At 39.8% G+C, this 22,692-nt stretch overlaps 1 protein-coding gene across 1 annotated transcript in view; it reads right to left on the bottom strand.

Moving 5' to 3' along the window:
- PPP2R2A (protein phosphatase 2 regulatory subunit Balpha) overlaps positions 1-19,537 on the bottom strand; it is an 84,496-nt gene extending 64,959 nt beyond the window's left edge. The window contains exons 1-2 of the mRNA XM_081238481.1: positions 19,213-19,537; positions 17,292-17,366 (exon numbers count right to left, since the gene is read on the bottom strand). Coding sequence (XP_081094607.1) covers positions 17,292-17,366; positions 19,213-19,219 — 82 coding nt within the window. The 5' untranslated portion in view covers positions 19,220-19,537. The remainder of the gene's footprint in view (positions 1-17,291; positions 17,367-19,212) is intronic.
- Positions 19,538-22,692: the final 3,155 nt, after the last annotated feature.

Genomic DNA, 22,692 nt, shown 5'->3' with positions numbered 1-22,692 from the left:
TATTCTGCCTATGTTTTCCTCTAAGAGTTTTATAGTATCTGGTCTTACATTTAGGTCTTTAATCCATTTTGAGTTTGTTTTGCCACACATTAATTTTAAATTAGTCAAATGAATAGGCAAAGTGCCAAACCCCAGCCTGACCCCAATCCTGATGAAATTAATCTTCCCACTTCTGTCTTTGGATTTCCCAAATTCCTAACCCAACCAAACTACAGTTGTATTCATTAATGCAACATACACTTACTGAAAGTGCCTGTAACCTGCCCCAAATCTCAAAACCAACTAGATTTTTTTAAATTTATGGGCTCATATAGGCTTTTATTCTTCTGTTAATTGTTAATCTGCTAGCATTACGTAACTAAATAACTGCACCTACTAAATTTTCTGAGCACTTATTATGTGTCAAAACTAAGCACGCACATACATTTAATCCTCTGAATAACAAGGCAAGTCTATTAATTACCCCCATTTACAGATAAGAAAACACACAGTAGTTCTCAAATGTTTGTTTCCTTACCCTTTGGCCTTCCTTTGCCTGTCAAAAACAAACAAACAAAAATCACTTCTTTTAGAAAGTTTTCCACATCTACTCTTGACCCAAATTATTTCTTCTCTGTGCTTCCATACAACCTCCCTCAGGTATAATATGATGGGGGGGGGGGAGGTGGTGCTAATACATATGAATAAGAAAGACAAGCACCCCCAAAGAACAACACACAAAGGACAGGGACAGAATCTACACACTTAAACACACGCAAACAAGTAAGTGGAAAAGATTTTTCTGAATGGTAGTATTGTGCCAGACACTGTCAACAGGTCAGGAAATGGGCACTCCCATTTACTGGTGGAGGAAGGGAAACCCAACACCACCTTTCTATGGCAATTTGGTAATACATACCATTAGCCTTAAAAAAAAAGATCACACCTTTTGACTATTATGTTCTACTGCTAGAAATATACCCTAAAGTAATGATAAAATTCTCACAAGGATATTCATCATAATTTATAATAGCAAAAATCATAAACAAATGAAACGTCCAAACTAAATATACCAGACATCCAATTAAATAACATACAGCCATTTATCTTCTGAAATGTTAACTGGGAAGAAGGCATAATACAAAACTATATGTGTAATGCCAGCTTTGAAAATATACATTCACAGCAGAAAAAGGACTATACACTGGAAAGATCTATGCCAAAATGTTAATAGATGTTATTTAAAAATGGTGAGATTATATGTGGTTTTAGTTTTTTCACTTACTTATGACGGTTTTGAAGTCAGAAGAAACCAAGGTTCATCCCCTGGCTCCCCCACTTACCAACTGTGTGACCCTGGTCAATTTACTTTATCTAATCCTTGATATTCTCATGTATAAAATGAAAGTGGTAATACCTATCCTCCGAGATTAAATGAGATAATGTATGCAAAGTGCTTATACTAATAGGCAATCAGCTAAGTTCTGTGAGCACTTTTGTGTGTGTGTGTGTGGTACGCAGGCCTCTCACTGTTGTGGCCTCTCCCGTTGCGGAGCACAGGCTCCGGACGCGCAGGCTCGGCGGCCATGGCTCACGGGCCTAGATGCTCTGTGGCATGTGGTATCTTCCCAGACCAGGGCACGAACCCGTGTCCCCGGCATCGGCAGGCGGACTCTCAACCACTGCACCACCAGGGAAGCCCAATGAGCACTTTTAAAAAAATATCAACATTTTATGTTTATATTCAGAAAGTTATTTTTCCTTAAAGAATAAACATTTGTAACATTAGCAAATTACCACATAACAAGAATTTGATAGAGCTGTATTCTCATCAACTGAGCAGTATACAAATCAGGACATTTTAGCATTTTAAACAATGTTAACCAAATTCCCAAGAAATTCATCTGAGAACTAGAGATGGTGGATATGTGAACAAAGGGACCTATGTATTTATTGAACAGTCAGAAAGACACAGTAGAAAAAAAAAATTAGGTCCTTGGGATCTAGCCTACTCTATAACATCTACTATAATCTTAATTAAATAATCACCAAAAAGACCAGGTCACTTCAGACTCTACCAGGAACAGTAAGATTCAATTCCAGAAAGCTCAAGATCTAATTTAATAAGGGGTAAGACACAGACCCCAGGTATCAATGAACCCAAACTGTTATTTTTAAAGACTTTGATATCTTAGACATTAATAATTATAAATTTTACTTAGCTTTATTGCACACTAATTGCAAACCTAGATGTACATCCCAAACATATACAACCTTCTCAGCAACTCTTCAGGCTGAAGATACAGAAATCACCAGTTAAAAGAAATTGGTAGCTAAGGGGGCCTACAGACCTTTCCTATCATGGATTTCTGGAATATATTTTCCTACTTTTAAATCTAAAATGATGAACATGCTCCATTAAGTTAGAAACATGCAAATATGAAATACTTCTGGAATAACATATAAGAAATTTGTGACAGTATCTCTGGGGACACAGAACCTGGGAGAATGGGGTAAGAGGGAGACATGCTTTCTATGTATACCTCTTGTACTGTTTGTCTTTACCATTGTATACGTCTGTGTGTGTGTGTGTTTATATTAAATTCTGGTTAGTAAAATACAAAAATGATTGCCTTATGTTTGGTTTGTAAAAAAGATATGCAAACTAGATTTGCTTACTACAGTGGAGAAAGTCAGATGTAGATGTGGTCTGTATATGAGAAGTACTACAAAACAAAAGTTTTTTCTTTTGTAAATGGGAGTTTTTAATTGGCTCTAGAAATTTTTTTAAGAAACAGAATCTTACCTTGTCTCTCCTGTTTATTTTTTAGTTTATTTACTATTATTATTTTTTCAAATTCAGTGTACAAGTCAGCAGTTTTTACTGTATTCACAGAATTTTGTGACCATCACCCCTATCTAGTTCCAGAACATTTTCATCACCCCTTAGAGGAACGCTGTACCTGTTGGCAGCCACTCCCCTTACTCCCACCCTTCACGAGCCCTAGCAACCACTAATTTACTTTCTGTCTCAATATATTTGCCTATTCTGGACATTTCATATATATGGAATCATGTAGTATGTGGATTCTGTGACTGGCTTCTTCACTTAGCATGCTTTCAAAGTTCATCCACGTTGCAGCATGTATCAGTACTTCATTCTTTTCTGTGGCTGTGTAAACATTCGTGTTCAAGTTTTTGTGGACACAGGTTTTCAATTCTCTTAGATATATACCTAGGAGTAGAATTGCTGGGTTACACAGCAAATCGGTGTTTAACTTTTTAAGGAACTGCCAAATTTCAAATGAAGGTTTTGAAACACAGGATACAAAGGAAAGGGACAAAAGGGCTTGTAAACTACCACAAACATTTGCCTGGAGAAATCTCCACTTATATTCATTAGTAAATTCAACTCATGACCATCTGAAAACACTGAAAGACATATTTATGTCTTAAAAAGACTTGAGACATGCTTAACAAGTATGTGTTAATAACAGAATGCTCCCAGAGTAAAACTGAGCATTCCCGACTTAAAGGACTATAATTCTAACAGTAAAGGAACTTCCAAATAACTTCAGTTAGCTCTCACTTTATTTCCATGAGGCCTCGGGCATCAGTTACATAAATAAAATACAACACTTCAAAGTTATAGTGGGGTTTTCTTTCTAGTTGGTATTGGATTTTCTTACCATCATAGCTATAAATAACATATACAAACATCTCCATATGCCTTCAACCTACACCCATGACAACTGTCATCTACTTTCACAGAATAAAGGCCCTCCAACTGATAACAGCTTATTTGCAGTTAACTCTTTCAAAAATGTGGAAAATGCTCATGTTATGAGACCTCAGAATTAACACTACTACTTAATGTTATACACTCCTAGTTTCTCTAAAGCATAAATATAGACATCTCATTAAAAAAAAAAAAGATGAGATACATGTGATTCTTTGAACAACCAAGTATGTGTACTACAACACCATCTCAATATCAAGCAAAGTCAAGTCAACTTGGAAAAGGGGAAATGATTTACTACTCATATCCCAGCATTACCTATAAAAGTTTTACATACGATTAGTCAAGGATCTCCTGGTGACATGAACTGGTTAATACCAAAGGCTACAATGGAGAATGCTTATTGTAATAAAACTGACCTTCCTTAATATACCTAAAGTGATGGATTCATGTCTTCTATTTCTCTCACATTCTCCAAAATATTGGGCACTCAACAAGTACTTGTTGACTTGTAGATGAATACCTAAGGTCTCACCTTAGCACCATTCCCTATGAGAACCCGAGATTTAGATTTAATCAAATAGTATTTTTTTTAAAGCTGAACCACAGAGAAGCAACATGGGAGCCTAAAAAGTAGACAGAACAGTTTTACTAACTCATAGTCTTAGATTAACATTGCTCAACTTCTTGGAGCTTCAGTGCCCTTGTGTACAAAATGACAATAATGTCTACCTCAAAGGCTATTGTTAAGAAACGCAACCTTGTTCATTCCTTATCTACAATTTCATTATAAAGAAATGCAATGCAGTTATCACATTTTCCTATTATGGTGAAGACTCAGCCTAATTAAAGTACACACAAAACAACATACTGACTGTCTTTACTGTTAGTTTTACAGTAATGAAATGTGACTTACAAAATCTATGGGATTTTCTATTTTTAACCAGAAACTGCAAATGAGGTGAAACTTTGGTCAAAAATTTAGATTTTGCCTAATCTTACCCTGAAATAGCCTACAAAATAAAGTAACCCAGTTCTTGTCCTCAAACTGTTAATCTGGAATAACAGATTTGTATCACAGCAGTACCGATCTGTATTCTTTAATATCCTCTAATCTGATACTTTCATGTTCTGCTTAGGGTTCTTCCTGTCCACCTCCAATCACTTACAGAAAGTACTTATAGGATGTTCCTCCCCACAGAACCCCAGCTATATATAAAAAGGCTGGAAGTACACAATAGCTAAGAGGTGGAAACAAACTAAGTGTCTGTCAAAAGATGAATGGAAAAACAAAATGTGGTATATACATAAAATGAAATCAACCTTAAAAAGGAAGGAAATCCTGTCACATGCTACAACATGGATGAACCCTGAGGATATGAAATAAGCCAGTCACAAAAAGGCAAATACTGTATGATTCCACGTGTATGAGGTATTTGAAGTAGTCAAATTCACAGAAACAGAAGGCACAGTGGTGGATACCAGGGCAGAGGAGAGAATGGAGAGTTGTTGTTTAATGGGTCCAGTATCAGTTTTGCAAGACGAAGTTCTGGAGACCTGTTTCACAGTAATGTGAATACAGTTAGCACTACTGAAATGTACACATAAAAATGGTCAAGATGGGGGCTCCCTGGTGGTGCAGTGGTTGAGAGTCCGCCTGCCGATGCAGGGGACACGGGTTCGTGCCCCGGAGCGGCTGGGCCCGTGAGCCATGGCCGCTGAGCCTGCGCGTCCGGAGCCTGTGCTCCGCAACGGGAGAGGCCACAGCAGTGAGAAGCCCGCGTACCACCAAAAAAAAGGTCAACATGGTAAACTTTATGTTTTTTTACAATGAAAAAAACATTAGGGAGCTAAAAAGTACTTCACTTAAAGATGTGGTTCTGCTGCTAGAAAAAAATAATTCTTGTCAAGGGGAAAAAAGAAGACTACGAGCAATCCCTTCCCTACCACAAATTCTTATAACCATTTTTAACGTTGCATCCCTACATAAGGAATCTGACAAGAGTTACTGATTGCCTACAACAGCTTGTTTTCTTGAAATACAGCCTTCCCAATCTATTAGCCAACAGAAAATATTAAAGATTCCTCTTATGCTATCTTAAAAACACATCTACTCCAGGCCCACAAGACTCGCACCTTGTGGTAAACTGGGAAAGAAAAAAAAAAGACATGGGGAAACACCAAAAAGGTTGTTTCCACTTTCATAGGCAGCTGACCTGAAACTACAACGGCAAGTTCTAAAAAGTAACATTGTTCCAGATTTTCAAATAATTTAAAAAATGTTCCCACCAAACCCTTTTACCTACTTCGGCTTCTCTCTTAATACAGACTACTGAAGAAGAATTTAGATTCCTTCTGAATGAAGTATAAACAAGCAATTAGATAAAAATCCAATCCTGTAATATTTTTATCCATGGTTAAAGAGACAGTTTTTAATTAAAAAAAAAATCAAGATGGGAATACACTAAAGCTGTCAGGTCCAGTATCTTAGAAGATTCATCCCTCTAATATTATATCAGTAACAGTAAGTACTAAGAAGATTCCTAAGAAAGAATACCCTTTTAACCGTCCAAAAACTATCGTTACCATATAAAATATCCTTGACTCCTCCAACTTAACCATATAGGCATATAATCATAGACAAATTGTTAGATTAAAGCAGAGGCTCTTAAACAGGGTCATTGGTCCATGAACCCCCTTGAACTGGATGAAAGAGATCATTCAAGGACTTCAGAAAAGAAAATTCCAGTTGATATCTGAACATTCAGAGAGAAAGTCAACCTATAGAAACTAAAATTACAAGAGCCTGACCCTTGGTAAAGTGGCACACAGAAGCATTCAATAATGAATTGCCAGGAATTCCACATATGCCACAGGCAAAGATCTAGATGACATTTTAATCAGCTACAGCTAACATTAACTAAAAATGTCCATATTAATAAAAAATTAGCTATTTTTAAAATAAACTCAATGTTTATTTTAAAATGTTTAAACATGGATGGAAAATTGGTAAAGCTAGTTTTAAAAGTCCTACATACTTTGACAATTTTTTTAAAATGGTAGAAAAGTAGCCACAAAAAACCCCTGAAAATACTAAGCAATAAATAGTTGATACTGCATTCTTCGAATGGGAAACTCAGCAACTATTTAAATATAGAATTATGTTGCATTTTAAAGTAGTATTTAAAGAAAAACACTGTTCCTTCTCCTTTCCTCCCTTTAGTGGTTAAGAGTTGAAAATAGTTACCATGCCAATTCTGTGCCTTTCTTTCAAGAAAAAAATAACACATCAAACCACTACATGTCGGGTTCAAAATAAAACGCAATGTAAAGGGCACCAACTCATTTCTAATGACCAGGCAGCCAACCCAGAAATGGCACTAGACTAGGCTTTAAGGAATTCAGTAATCCTACATTAAGTATTAATGATAGCTGGACCTCAGCAGAGATAGTGGGAAAAGCCCTAAAAAACTGAAGGCAGATTTAATTTGGTACCTAAAGAACAGCAAGGGAGGAAGTAGGCTGAAACAATCTGAAGTCATAGGAAAGCTTTAAATACACATGCACAAAAGCAGCACTTTATGATTCTTTCTGATCACTTACAGTTCATTTTTTTTTTTTTTTTTTTTTTGCAGTACGCGGGCCTCTCGCTGTTGTGGCCTCTCCCGCTGTGGAGCACAGGTTCTGGACGCGCAGGCTCAGTGGCCATGGCTCACGGGCCCAGCCGCTCCAAGGCATGCGGGATCTTCCCGGACCGGGGCATGAACCCACGTCCCCTGCATCGGCAGGTGGACTCCCAACCACTGCGCCACCAGGGAAGCCCCCATGAGATTCTTTTAAAGCAACAGAACAATGAAATTAACAGACTAAGCCCACAGTTGTGAGGTATTTCTGGATGGCAGAATTTCCTTATACTATTAAAATCTGAAGACCCCAAAGATATTTTAAATTTTCAAATACTTTCTTATTTAAAAATGTAATAAGCAGGGACTTCCCTGGTGGCACAGTGGTTGAGAAGCTGCCTGCCAATGCAGGGGACACGGGTTTGATCCCTGGTTCGGGAGGATCCCACATGCCCCAGAGCAACTAAGCCCGTGCTTCACAACTACTAAAGCCTGGGCGCCCCAGAGCCCGCGAGCCGTAACTACTGAAGCCTGCATGCCTAGAGCCCGTGCTCCGCAACAAGAGAAGCCACTGCAGTGAGAAACCCATGCACCACAACGAAGAGTAGCCCCCACTCGCCGCAACTAGAGAAAAGCCCACGTGCAGCAACAAAGACCCAAAGCAGCCAAAAAACAAGAATGTAATAAAAAGCCCTACACATTAACAGAAACGTTATAAAAAGAAAAAAAAGAGACTACTGCCCCCCCCCCAAAATTAGTGAGAAGGCTCCCCTGGGTGGCGCAGTGGTTGAGAGTCCGCCTGCCTTGCAGGGGACACGGGTTCGTGCCCCGGTCCGGGAAGATCCCATATGCCGTGGAGCAGCTAGGCCCGGAGTCATGGCCGCTGAGCCTGTGCTTCTCCGCAACAGGAGAAGCCACAACAGTGAGAGGCCCGCGTACCGCAAAAAAAAAAAAAAAAAAAAAAAAAAAATTAGTGAGAAGAACGGCATTGTTTTACATTGCTGCAAATCTTTTTAATGTCTGACTTAACAGAAGATGCTGAGATTCTCTTAATTGCTTCTGCATTCAACATACTACACTATGTTGTGTAGGTTAAATATATATGAAGAAATCCAGTCTTAGGTATGTAGTTGGTAACGGAGGTATAGTTTCTTTTTTTAATAGATGTTGACTTTTATTTTTTTAAGCTTTATTTATTATTTATTTAATTTTATTTATTTTTGGCTGTGTCGGGGCTTAGTTGCAGCATGCGGGATCTTCTGTTGCAGCACACGGCCTTCTCTATAGTTGTGGCGTGCGGGTTTTCTCTTCTCTAGTTGGGGCGCACAGGCACCAGGGCGCGTGGGCTCTGTAGTTTGCAGCACACAGGCTCTAGCTGAGGTTTGTTAGCTCAGTAGTTCTGGCACAAGGGCTTAGTTGCCCCGAGGCATGTGGGATCTTAGTTCCCTGACCAAGGATCAACCTGTGTCCCCTGCATTGTAAGGCAGATTCTTTACCACTGGACCACCAGGGAAGTCCTGGGAGGAATAGTTTAATAGGCTTTTCAGGTAGTTACGGATGTCTCTTTGATACTACAGCAAAACTCAACACGTGATAGTTTCTTAAAGGTTTATGGAGTCTGAAACCATATCAGTTGTCTGCTATATTAGAATCCAATGCTCTATCTTGCACTTTTACTTATGCATAACTTTTTAACATCACAAGCACTGGCCATTCAGTTATGCAGATTTTCCAAATGTTGACACATTTCATCACACAGTATTAAAAATCACAATCATTAATATTACTACTGATCTCATCTGAAATATCTGTAAGTATTCAGAAGTTATCAAGCTCAGGAGACACACGTTTTCCAAAACTTTGAGTTTGCTTGAAAGCTCAGATTTTATCATGGGCAACAAATACTGTCCATTGAGGTAACAGATTCACCGTTCATTTGAGAAAATGTCTGTCAAATATACAAGTCTAGGTAGTTTGTCAGTAGCTCTTTCTAGTAAAAATAATGTTCCATGAAAAGAGCAACTACTTCAGCTTGAAACAAATAATTGCACCCATACTTTTCCTTCAACCACTGTACTCTGTCTGGCCTAGAACAATGCTTTAAGTGTACTTCCCATTCTGTCACACAGAATGCTCACCACACATGTACTCAAGAGCCAAGACTTGGGCTTCCCTGGTGGCGCAGTGGTCGAGAATCTGCCTGCTAATGCAGGGGACACGGGTTCGAGCCCTGGTCTGGGAGGATCCCACATGCCGCGGAGCAACTACACCTGTGAGCCACAACTACTGAGCCTGCGCGTCTGGAGCCTGTGCTCCGCAACAAGATAGGCCGCGATAGTGAGAGGCCCGTGCACCGCGATGAAGAGTGGCCCTCGCTTACCACAACTAGAGAAAGCCCACGCACAAGAAATGAAGACCCAACGCAGCAAAAAATAAATTAATTAATTAAAAAAAAAGTCAAGACTTTCAATAGCAGAGACTTGACAAAATTAATTTTTACTGTTTCATCAAAGACATTACATAAAACAGGCATTTTAAAACTGCTGGTACATGGCAATGAAGATTACCATGACTACTGGTACCATTTGGTGCCAAGGCCTTGATACATGCTAAGATGCCAGCAGATTTACCAACCCTTGCTTTTGTACCATTGGTGCAAATGTCAACACAGTGAAAAAGGCAAATATTATCTTAGTATTATTATGAAAATAGTTTCAACTTCAGAGACCTTCTGATACAGTTGAGGGGTTGCCAGACCACACATCAAAACTGAATAAATGATCGCTATTTTGACTGTGGTTACAGACCCCCTGTGACCAGAAAAATGCACCTATGTATAAGCACACACATTACAACTTTACATACAACATCAGAAGGTTCAAAAATCCCTTATCGAATGTCCTAGCTTAAGAATTCCATTAGCAAAAGATTCAGTAAATCTCCAAATTGGATTTAATTACTTCAAAACAACAATAATCTACTTGGCATTACAAATAAACTCTAAACAAGTCACATTCCAACAAGCTCACACACCTTCACCTAAACTAAAAGAAGCAGCTCAAGTTTTTAAATAAATAAAATTACATGAGGGAAATATAAAGATCTGAGGTAAGAATCCCAGCTCTACCACCTGCTCAAGGAAACAGTTAGTAAACTAGCCTTCCTAGCCGAGTTTCCTGTCTCTATGGAAAAACAACAGCGTCTATTTATTTCAAAGATTAATAAATTAATATCGATAAAGCACCTAAAACAGTACCTGGCACATAATTGAGAAATCTAATTTATATATTAACAGACTTTACTTCTCTTTCCTTCTACTAAGGAAGCAACTTGCAGACCTTTGATTACTCAATTTTAATTTCCATTATCACCGAAGAGAAGGGAAAAGAGATTGTAATTGAGAATATTAGCTAAAACATCTATCTCCAACCCTTTAATTTTCCGATTTAACAGCATAAGAAGCTTAAAATAAAGTTTACCTTTCTTCCTGCAACTCAACTAGGCAAATATAGATGTATAAATATGTAATATATGGTAATCTTTTTACTGATTTAATAAAATTAATTCTTTGCTTTAGTCTCTCATCATTCTGCTTATTCCACAATTTTCAAAAATTTTAAAATATAGTTCACTATAAGTGAGTATTAAAAAATACCTAAGTGTAATTTTTGGTTTATTTTAGTAACCTGAGACAAAATGCCATTATCTCTTGTATTTTTTTTTTTTTACCAATAAAGGGGTAAGAAAAAAATTTTAGCATCTTAAAAGAAAACAAGGATACTGCCTAATACTAGATAAATATGATCATTCATGTTATTTAATGGGCGAAGTTACACTACTTTAAGTGATGGTACTGCATTAGTACCAGACTTCTGTCAGCAGTAATGCTAGTGCTGAGAGAAAGAAGTGTGACATGCGAAACAAGGTAAGAATGTTAACTAATACTTTTGCTGTGAGTCATTACGTTTTGGAATACAGCTGATGTGCCAATATTCTGAAATTTGCAAAAAATGGGGTTCTACTATTTTCTTCTACTAATTGACCCTAGTGCCTAAATCTAACATGCATACTACTCTAAGAAACACAGAACACAAATGATCTTAAAATCTATTTATATTGTAGCATAAAACATACTGAATGGATTTAAAACCCTCAAATTTTGTGTGATACCCCAAAGATTATTTGCTTCTCAAATTTTATTTATGTCCTTATTCAGGGAGTATTTAGACTCTCCCAATGAAAGTTTTTTTTCCCAAGAACTAGTCCACAAGTCTAAGTCCAAAAATAAACAGGAAGCAGTGTTGAAAAGATGTAATACATTTAGATCCAAGTTTCACTGACTTCATGTAATAAAATCATACCCTAAAATAATATCCTATGAAAGAAAGTTTAAGAATGTCAAATATGGAGATGAGGAAAATTATACTTACATTAATTAATGAAAATAAAAATTTATTATTTAATACTTAATATTAAATGGTGAAAATTTGCATTAAAATAATTAAAATAACCATATTGGTTAATTTTTCCTTATCTTTCACCCAAAATTACACACTTCAGATTATCCACGTGTATTTGAATTTTTAATAATTTTATTTTCACAAGTAAGATTTGAACAAATTAACAAATTATCAGAATTGCTACTGCAAAAAATCATGAGGAAAAATTCCTTACTGTTTCACATTAAAATGATGAACTTGGTTTTCTAGTTTGTTGAAACTAGATTTTAAAAACAAAACCAATAATATCTCTATTAGTAAATAACAAAGAACTGGGAAGGAGTCAAGTCATGAAAGTTATAAATGGGACAGCACTGGCCACATGTTGATGTTGGGTGATGGGAGTTCATTATACTATTCCATCTTCTTCCTGTAATGTTCAAAATCTCCATAATGAAGTTTTTTAAAAAATCGAAAAGAACTAGGCAAATTAAAAAACAGGCAATTATTAGCTTCAGGGAAAATGAAGGGATGCACAAGAAATGAGCAACACTCCAGTGTAGTACCGGCTCAGTAGGGAACATCTGCATCCTCGTAACAATGTAAGCACTGACTTCTAATTTAACCACAACATGTGATGTAACGCTGGGGTAAACGGACAAAAACGTCAAAAACAGCTTAATCTTCATCTACCATGGAAGGAAGTCAATTGAAAATGTCTAAAATTGAAAGAAATAGAAGTATAATTTTATTCACAAAAAATGTAATTAAGCCCAAGGGAATACAGCTAGAAGAAGGGTTCAACATAATTGCCTTTAGGAGGAGGGCTAAGGAGGATTAGGGAGTGAGTGTGGAAGGGATTGCCATTTTTCATCCTTTAGTACAGTATGGGATTTTTTTAAAACCTTTTTCATTGTGAAGTCTAACAAATATAGAAAATCAAAATCAAAACAACAATCTTCAGGTTAATCAGTTATTACAAACATCTGTACAACCACCATCCAGGTCAATTTGCCATCCCATGAGCCTTCCCAGAACCCCTGGCAATCACAACTGCCTATCACTGCTTAAAGATAACCACTACCCTGGCTTTTACAGTTAATTACTTTGTAGCTATTCTTTATAGAGTTTTACCAGCTTCATATGTGTCTCTAAATCTATGGTTTAATTCTAAATGTTTCTGAACTTTATATCTGTGGAATCAAAGAGTATGTACAAAACATATACATACCATTTTCCTCACTTTGGCTGATGAGAAGCTGCTAGTAGCCTTTAAAGACAATTGCCCAGTTTCCTCATTCTCCTGCTCTCCCTTACTCATCATAAATATTCAAGTAATAACAATAGCTAAACCCTTATTATGTGCTGGGTTTCTGTTTTAGGAATATTAACTCATTTAATCATCAAAACAACATCCGAAGACCAGTTTTACTGCCATCCTCATTTTACAGACGGGAAAACGGGCACAAAGAGGTTGAGTTAACCCGCCCAAGACCATACAGCTAGTAGGTGACTGGGCAGGATTCACACCATGGACTTTGTGCTCTGACCTACCTTCTCATGGGAGAATAGCTATCAATAAAGGAAAAACTAAAAGTGCAGGATATGATAAAATGTTATTACTGTTACTATGAAGGTTAAAATAAAAACTACATGAGAATGATTTTAGTGCCTCATCCTTCTCCCAAACAATTAGCTATATTAAAGGTAAACTACTTGAAGTGCCTGAAGAGCCGTGTGCGTAGAATAAGTACCCCAACACAGGCTATAACTGTCCTGTAGGGTTTACATGGGCCAAAAGACAATGAGAGTATCTGATCAAATGTCAAAATTCTGTCTTAGTTCTGTAATGTTATTTAAGGAAAAATTCTGAGCCTTGAGTAACTAAGTCCACTGTCTTATTTTTAAATTAAGGCCCCCAGAGAGTCTAACATCTCAAACAATTTAACTTACCAGTAATAATAATGTGGGGCTGTCTCTTTTCTAAGACATCTTTGAGAGTTAACAAGATTAAGAGTACAAGAACAACCGAAATCAGCTAATCCAGTTCTGTTTTCTTAAGGCTAAGCATACTGGAACTCAGAAGAGTACTTACCCAAAGTGACATACACTAGTCTGTCACTAGGATAGAAACCCAAGGTCTCCTCGCTTCTTTCTACTACACGGTTATATACCATCAGTCCACTTACAAAGCTGCCAAGTAAATAAATTCACGATTGCCAAAAGTATGTCTCAGTCACGCCACCTTTCACCCATACTTGACCCCCTTCATAACCTCATTATAGTAAATTTTCTTCCTCCATTCAATAAATACTGGACACCTACTGTGTTCCAGGCTTTCTTTTAAGCATAGCAGTTTATATACAGAATGTCCCACATACAGCTCACGGTACAACAGTAGAGGTTTGGGGTGCTAATATTATAAATACAAAATGCTACGAAGGAAGATTCTTAAAGTACTCCCGAAAAAGGGAGATGAGTAAAAGGGTTACAGGCATGACCTGAAGGATAAATATGATTCTGACAAGAGAACTGTGGCAGGAGTATCAGGCATTCCAAGGTAGGAACAGCAAAACAAAAACAAAAACAAAAAAAACCACGAAGCCCCCAAGGTAAGAGTGTACAGGACTTGTTTGAAGAACAGTATCCATTTAGCTGGATCGTAAACCACACTAGCAAATAAACTTAGAGAAGTAGGGGCCATACCAGTGAGAAGTCTCACATTCTAGACTAAAATATCTGAATATAATTCATAAGCCTGTGGATACAGTGACCACTAAAGATTTCTGAGGAAAATAAAACTGGGATGGCATTTAAGATTAACTTAGAAGCAAAACATGACAAGAAGCAGGGAATCATTTAGGAAGTTAGAGCAATCCTGATGAGAGATACTGAGAACCTTAACCAAGGTAAAAGTGGGTATGGAAAGAAGATTAAAGCATTACAGGAGTAAAAAGAGTATGCCATGACAGCTGAATACATGTAGGAGGGGAAAGACAATTTGGTGCCTTTGATGGAAAAGAACTTCGGATGTACTGTTAACAGAAAACAGGCAAGCTAAACGAAAGGTTGAGCCAGATGTAACCCATTTAGAGACTATAATCTAAACCAAGGGGGAAATGTATTAATCTTACTTTATTTCAGAAAAGTAAACCTTCTCTTAGTAAAATAAACATAATAGACTATGATGTGCAAACTACAGTATGCAAAAAACCCAAATTAAAGCTGCATAATTTGAAAATTGGGTGCTTTTTATACTTACTGCATTTGTATAGACATAGGTACTAGAATAAATCATGTTTCTATTAAAATATACATACCAAGCTTCAGCATAAGATACTAGGAATGCACTGTATGTTAAAATTAATATTTAACAACCACAGATGAAAATTATTTAATGAATCAGTTGCAAAATGCAGTTACTAAGTATTAGCAGAAGAAAATTACCACTGATCCATCATACATGTCACAAACTATCATTTGGTTCAGTTAAGTTTGGAATCATCAATTTCTTCTGATTAAATCAAATGCATGTGGTCTTTGCCTGTTTAACAGTGAACTACGTGCAGGGTTTGTATTCTAGACACCTTGGAGCCCTAGTGCTCAGCATTTAGGAGGCCCCTAGAAGATCTGTGATAAAGGGAATAAATGGGCATCAACAAAGGAATGTTTTTCAAGTATAAAGCACTTTCATAACTTGGCGAGTATTACACAACAGCACAGAACTAATGATCCAATATCTGAGTGCCTGCTGTTCAATAGGTAATGGAATTACAAAATGAGGAACACATGACTCCTCCCTGGAACTTAGGATTTATTTCTCTGAACAAGCCAAACACCACAGGCTTCATCGGAAGACCCTGATTTACACTATTTGTATGACCATCAGTGAGTCTCTTAACTTCTTTAAGCTTCCAGTTTCTCATCTGAAAGACAGATGAGGATTCAATAGAAAGAAATGTGAGGGCGCTCTGTATCAGAAGTACAGTGTATGCCAAGTGGCTCCCCACACAACTCAGAAAACTGATCAGGTACTTAATTAAGAATGACATCGAGGACTTCCCTGGTGGCACAGTGGTGAAGAATCCGCCTGCCAATGCAGGAGACACGGGTTCGAGACCTGGTCCGGCAAGACCCCACATGCCGCGGTGCAACTAAGCCCGTGCGCCACAACTACTGAGCATGCGCCCTAGAGCCTGCGAGCCACAACTACTGAGCCCACATGCCACAACTACTGAAGCCCGCGTGCCTAGAGCCCGTGCTCCACAACAAGAGAAGCCACCACAATGAGAAGTCCGCGCACCGCAACAAAGAGTAGCCCCCACTCGCCGCAACTAAAGAAAACCCATGCGTAACGAAGACCCAACGCAGCCAAAAATTTTAAAATGTAAATAAATTTAAAAATTAAAAAAAAAAAAAAACGAATAACATTGACACAAGCAAATCCAAGCATTCAACTGGCTCAACACAAGGCCATCATCCTACCGTCACCTGGAAAAACCCTCAAAACAAACAGTACACTGACAGTAAGTCAGAAATAGGATCTTATTATGAGGACAACACAATCCAGAGACAGATAATTTATAAATTTTCACTAGACAAATTTTTGAAAATTAAAAGTACATATTTTAATTTATCTGAATATTAGAAAATTCCTACTGTAATTCAAACACACAATACTATTAAAATTCAAACTTTAATATTTCTGAACAATGAAATAATAAAACTACTTTATAGAATATAATGTCTCCTCCATCTCAAGACTTCCTCCATCTAAGACCATCTCAAATGAATGCAAAATCCTAAAGTTTCAAAACTTTAGAATTTTGAAATACAATAAACAAATCTGGGGAAAAAAACTAAAGCCCTTCCACTGATCAAATCCAGCTTCAAAATACACAACAATAAGCTCTCCAGAAGACATGCTATATATCTATAACACCGTTATTTTCTTATCCACCTAAGTTAATCTTTACAAGACAATTAAATGCAACATTTGAGCCAGCATTTCTTCACAGAATATGCCAATCAACACCACACGCTCATAATAGGCAAGTGCAGAAAAACTAAAAATCTCCCCTCAAAAATGGAAGATGCTATCAAGAATATTTCTGAGCTAAACACTGATGGCACCTATTTCAACTAAATTATCTAAAAACAGTGTACAACCATGAAAATGCATCACCATTTATTTGTACGTGAAATTTACACAGCAAGGACACCTTTAGTGCATGGACCTTAGACTTTTCTTGTGACGGTTTTATATATATCATCATCTAGTGCTCCTTACTTTATTCAGGAAAAAAATAATAATAAAACACGGCATAAGTAATAAAAAATTTAAGATTATGTTCCAGAAAGATGACTTTTAAAACTGTTCTTTCCCTGCTTGGACAACAAACATAAAACGTCCTTAAACTAGAACAGACTCAGCTGAAAGGAAATCCTTCAGCAACAGAGATTTTGTAAAGGTTCTATATCCAAATTCTGCATTATTAAATGCTTTCTTACCTTCTGCTACATCATCATCTACTGCTCCTTTCACCTGAGAAAAACACCACTGAATATCATTCCCTCCTCCAGCTCCTGGAAAAAGAAAACATACCAATTAAAACTGAGTCTTACTCATGTTTACTCTCATAAACACAGAGATGGCATCCATAGTTGGCATGATACTAACAGCCTGGTACTGCCCACACATACAACCACCACCCCACAGCACTAATCTGGAAAAAGGTTAGTCCCCAATAGTTGGTATTGCATTAAAAAAGAGAGAGATTCCAGGTCTGAAATATTTAAAGGCCATGTACTATCGTTACCATTGTACATCAGTTCAAAAGTTCCCTTCCATTTTCCCTTCCCCTCAGACACAGTAAAAGCCTTACTTCAAGCAAGACCTACCAGAGAAAAGTAAATACCGAAAGTTAAAGAGTTTTCCTTTAAGGCTACAAAAGGCTGCAGGAGAGTTAATAAGGTTAAGCTACCATAAAACACGGAACGAAGAGAAAACTTCAGGAACATCACTGCCCGAGTGAGAAGCGATGATTCATATGACCCCTATCACCACAGCGTACAGACAGCAAACACAATCTCACCACCCATTTCTTTGCAGTTCATTACCAGCAAATCACTGGCTCCAGAGAGGAAAAGAAACTGAATTGAATGCTGGTGAAGAGATTGCCAAAAGGAAGCTTGGTTTGCCTCCCTTCACCTAATCCGTCAGAATCCAAAGGACCTGGCAAAGAATTAATTTCGCTCATTTGTCATCATCTTGGACAGAACAATTTTAATTTCACTTAATCATTCAACAAGGCCAAAAAGCAACTTATGCATAGCAAACCCTAAGTCAATCCAATATGTTAACTTTTTTACAGGTTTGATTATCTATCTAAATATTGATAAAAGCACGGAAAACTGGTTTAGTCCCTGAATGTTTCCATTTCACTGCCAAGCAGGGAGGGGGCAACGTCCTGGATCTATGGAGAAAGAAACTGAATCTAGATCTAGGACTGATTCTACCAGAGGAAGGAAGATATTCAGCAACACCAAAATGTACAAAAATAATCCTCGAAGCAATTACCTTTCTCTTCCTTCACCTCCATTCCTTGCTAAATATTCCAACCTGGTTTTCTCTCTGCATCTCTCCCCCTCCGCCCCAAGCTTTTACCTAAATCTCTCTCCTCTTGGCTATTTATATCTCTGAGCTCCACAACTATTTTAACTAACTCCATGAAACCCTTTTGGGAAAAGGACATCTGCACAAAGCTAACATGCAAAACGGAAAGTTTAAATTACATTTTTCACGCAACTCGCTGTATTAGAGGCCTTGCACTCTTTGGACCTAAAGGGTAAAAAAAAAACGAAAGGGAGATGGTTCCAGACAAAAAAAAAAATTCAGGCTTACAGTCTCCAAAATATACGTACCCACAGTGGAAAGAAATACACGTTATGTCCCCATTGTATTTTAACTTATAAAGCACTCTTCCTTCTCAGTGCAAAATATATTTATTTGTAGGAACACCCAAAAAGGCTTGCAGCAGGGAGAAACACAGGAATTAAAGGAAGAGCCGCAGAAAAGCCCCCTGGGGGGGGGCGGGGGCGGAGGTTCCACCGGGCTCCCAAGCGCAGGGACGAATCGGCACTCGCCCCTACCCCGCCCCACCCACGCCTTACCCCTCGGCTCGCCGGCACACACCCCACCCCCACCCATGCCCAGGCTCCAGCCCTCCTGTTCAAAGCCATTTCGATACCACAGCGACCACTCGCCTCTCCAGAACCCGCCCCACCCCCACCCCAGCCCACTTCACCAATTCCCCGAAATCCCAGGGGTGCCCCGTGGCTCTCCGAGAGGCGCAAGCAGTCGCTAGGGGGTGATGGAGGGAGGAGGAAGGAAGCAGTGCCTTGTCAGTGGAGAGGGTGATTTCTCCTTTACCTGCCATGTTGCGCTGCAAATGGTGACCCTGCTGGGTTCCTCGGGGTCTCCGCTTCCTGAACTCACCCCCCTCACCTGGGGATGGGGGGGTAGAGAGGGCGGATGGCGGCGGATGGCACCTGTGGGGGGAGGGGGCGGGGGTCGGGGGAGAAGGAAGGAGGGGCTGGCACACCAGCCGGCGGGATGGTGGATTTCACTCTTGGTCTTCCCCACTCTTGCTTTTTCTCCAGCGGCGGCGGCGGCGGCTACGACAGCGACGGCGGCGGCGGCAGCGGCAGCGGCAGGGCAGGCGACTCCACTTTCAAAATGGCGCCGGCTGGCCTGGCCAGTGACGTCACCAGGAGGGCGGAGCCACAGGCCTGGGCCGGAGGGGCGGGGCGGGGCGAGGGCTGGAGCGGGGAGCGGAGGGAGAGGGGCGGGGGAGCGGCCCGGCGGGCTCCTGGCCCCGCCCCTTCCCGCCTCGCCCCGCCCCTTCCCGCCTCGCCCCGCCTGCTGCGTCCCCTCCGGCCTGGCCCGCGCGCTCCCAGTCTCAGGCGGTTCCCCCTCTAACCGCCCTGCCGGTCCCAGTCCGAGGTCCTGCTGCACATCGGTGCCCACACCGTCGCGCCAGTGCATGGACTCTGGGGCCGGCTCAGTGGTCCAGTTAACGTGGTCGCTCGTAGAGATTGGTGGGGTCCTGTGTCTTTGCAGAGAATACCCGTACTGTATTGCTACTTAAAATAATGACACTGTGGGGCAGCCCCGCGGCCAGTGAAATACAGGGACGGTAGCGCTGACTCGTTGCTCAGGCAAGGTGAAAGTTCGCGGATCTGAGGAGAACGTAGCTGGGCTGGTGCCATCTGGGTGAATTAAATTACCTTCTCATGGGCCCTGGAACTGAGGCGAGAGCCCTTGGCAAAGGAAGGCAGTTAAGAGTGGTTTCAAAAAAGAAAACTCAGTTTGCTAGCAGCAGAATATGCCCGAAAGGGTGGCCCAGGTCTGTCCGGCCAAAAGTGTAGAAATAGTAGTTAAGATGGGCTCTGAAGCCAGGATGCCAAATGCTGACTCCACGCACGAGATGAGGGTAACTATCCTACCTTATAGATTGTTTCGAAGATTAAATGACTTAATTTGAGTATATGATAAACGTTAGCTGCAGTTATTATTAGATTTGTACTGAAAGCATCTTCAGTGGAGTTAAAGGGTATAAGGAAAAAAATAAACTGGAAACACCAGTCATCAGTCAAGAGGGGGTGTGTACTTCTTTCAAAGACGCACTAAAGATGCAGTCACTATATACTGTACACTTTACTTATCTCACTTAATCTCCACAATATTCCTGTAAGATAGAGAACCACAATTTCCACATGAAAACTGTGAAAACATCCAGGATTTAACCTTCAGGCAGAAAGGAGTGATAAGGCATTCAGAGACCAAGGAGAAGTTTATGATTATTTATATACTTCCTCTCCATTATCTCCACTTTCTGCCTTATTCTCTCTTTTTTTTTTTTTTCCTCCGGTACGCGGGCCTCTCACTTGTGGCCTCTCCCGTTGCAGAGCATAGGCTCCGGACGCGCAGGCTCAGCGGCCATGGCTCACGGGCCTAGCCGCTCCGCGGCATGTGGGATCTTCCCGGACCGGGGCACGAACCCGTGTCCCCGGCATCGGCAGGCGGACTCTCAACCACTGCGCCACCAGGGAAGCCCCTTCTGCCTTATTCTTGATCTGTGGAGCAGTTCGGTTTCAAAATTCCTCCACAGTGGAACAGCTGCACCGTTGTATTATTATTCCTCCGTTTCTACATTAATATTTTTCATGTAACCAATGAACAAACCAAAACTAAAAATCCACCCTGTATCTGTCATCTTTCAGCTACCTGAAAGATACAAAACTTTAATGCAGTGTGTGTGCTGTACTGACTTCTATTTTGGTTGATTTCGTAAATGTATTTCTCTGGATATGCCTTTACTCTTTGTTTTCCTTTTCATGTTCTCTGCCCTTGTTCAGTAACTCAATCCTATACTCTCTAAAAAACCTTAACCAGAAAAGAGAGAGAATAGATCATTAAACTAGAGGACTGGCACCCCTATACACAAGTCATTTTTCTTTTTTATGCTTCATTTTTTTGCCATGTGTTAAGATTTGTGTCTTCACACTTCCTGAAAAATGATTTGGTCTACATAAATGATTTGTTCTTCTTAGGCACTAAAGAGCCTGCCTAGAAACTGGGATAATTTTAACAAAAGTTCATATAGCACTGACTATGTGCCGTGTGCTGTTCTAAGAACAATACATAGAGTCTTGAAAGTACTACATGTCTGTGGAAGCTGAGATGAGCCTAATACGCAAGGATCAGTGCCCTCTGGAGCCCTGGTATGAGTGACCTGGCACTTTTTAACCCTGGTCAGTCTTTTCAGTGGACCACAAACTCCCTTCCTTTTCTTTGAATGGCACTTAGGAAGAGAGGCCAGAAGACCCATTAGCCCAATGACAAGAGTTGCTCTTGTTCATCTCCCTGTCCTTATCTTACATTCTATCTTCCATCCTCTGCACTATAGCTCTGTCCCTGCTACTTCACAGAAACAGTTTTTGGCAAGGTCATTAACGGTCTTCAAGTTACCAAATGCAATGGTCACTTCTTTGGTTTTCTCTTTCTCTCCTTCCCCAAAGCATTTGAAGCTGCTGATCACCCCATGCTTAATGAGACCCTTGTTTTTCTTGACACATTATTAGTTCCCCCCAAACTTTCTAAGCACCCCTTTCAGCTTCCCTTGCTGGCTCCTCCTCTCAGAACACCCTCTAAATATTAAGGCAGTCCTGTCTCTCTGGGTCTTCTTCTCTAATTTCACACTCTTCTGGGCAACTTCATTCAGTATTTACAGATATTTACAGGTGTAAATACCATGTATTTACCAGTGACTGCCAAATCTAGACCTCCAGCTCTGTTCTTGCCTTGGAACTGCAGACACACACCTCTACTTGCCTATGTGACATTTCTACAGATGTCCAATAAACATTTCAAACAAGGGACCTCCCTGGTGGCGCAGTGGTTAAGAATCCACCTTCCAACGCAGGGGACGTGGGTTTGGTCCCGGGTCGGGGAACTAAGATCCCACATGCCGTGGGGCAACTGAGCCTGCACACCACAACTAGAGAGCCCGAGTGCCACAACTAGAGAGAAGCCTGCACGCCACAACGAAAGATCCCACGTGCCGCAGCTAAGACCTGACACAGCCAAATAAATAAATAAATATATATATATTTTTAAAAAAGATCCCACATGTCTCAACTAAGACCCAGTGCAGCCAAAATAAATAAATAAATATCTTTTTTAAAAATGTAGATGTAACTACCTCCAGGAAGGCTTCCCTGATATTTTCCCCATTCCCTACCCAACTTAAGCTGTGTTAGATGCCCTTCCAAAATATTCTCATAAAATCTAATGCACTGGGGCTTCCCTGGTGGCACAGTGGCTAGGAATCCACCTGCCAGTGCAGGG

This window comes from Mesoplodon bidens (genome assembly GCF_964165515.1).
Source record: "Mesoplodon bidens genome assembly, chromosome: 6".
NCBI classification, from domain to species: domain Eukaryota; kingdom Metazoa; phylum Chordata; class Mammalia; order Artiodactyla; family Ziphiidae; genus Mesoplodon; species Mesoplodon bidens.
Note: the sequence above shows the minus strand (reverse complement) of the source record. Positions and strands in the feature narration are given on the sequence as shown.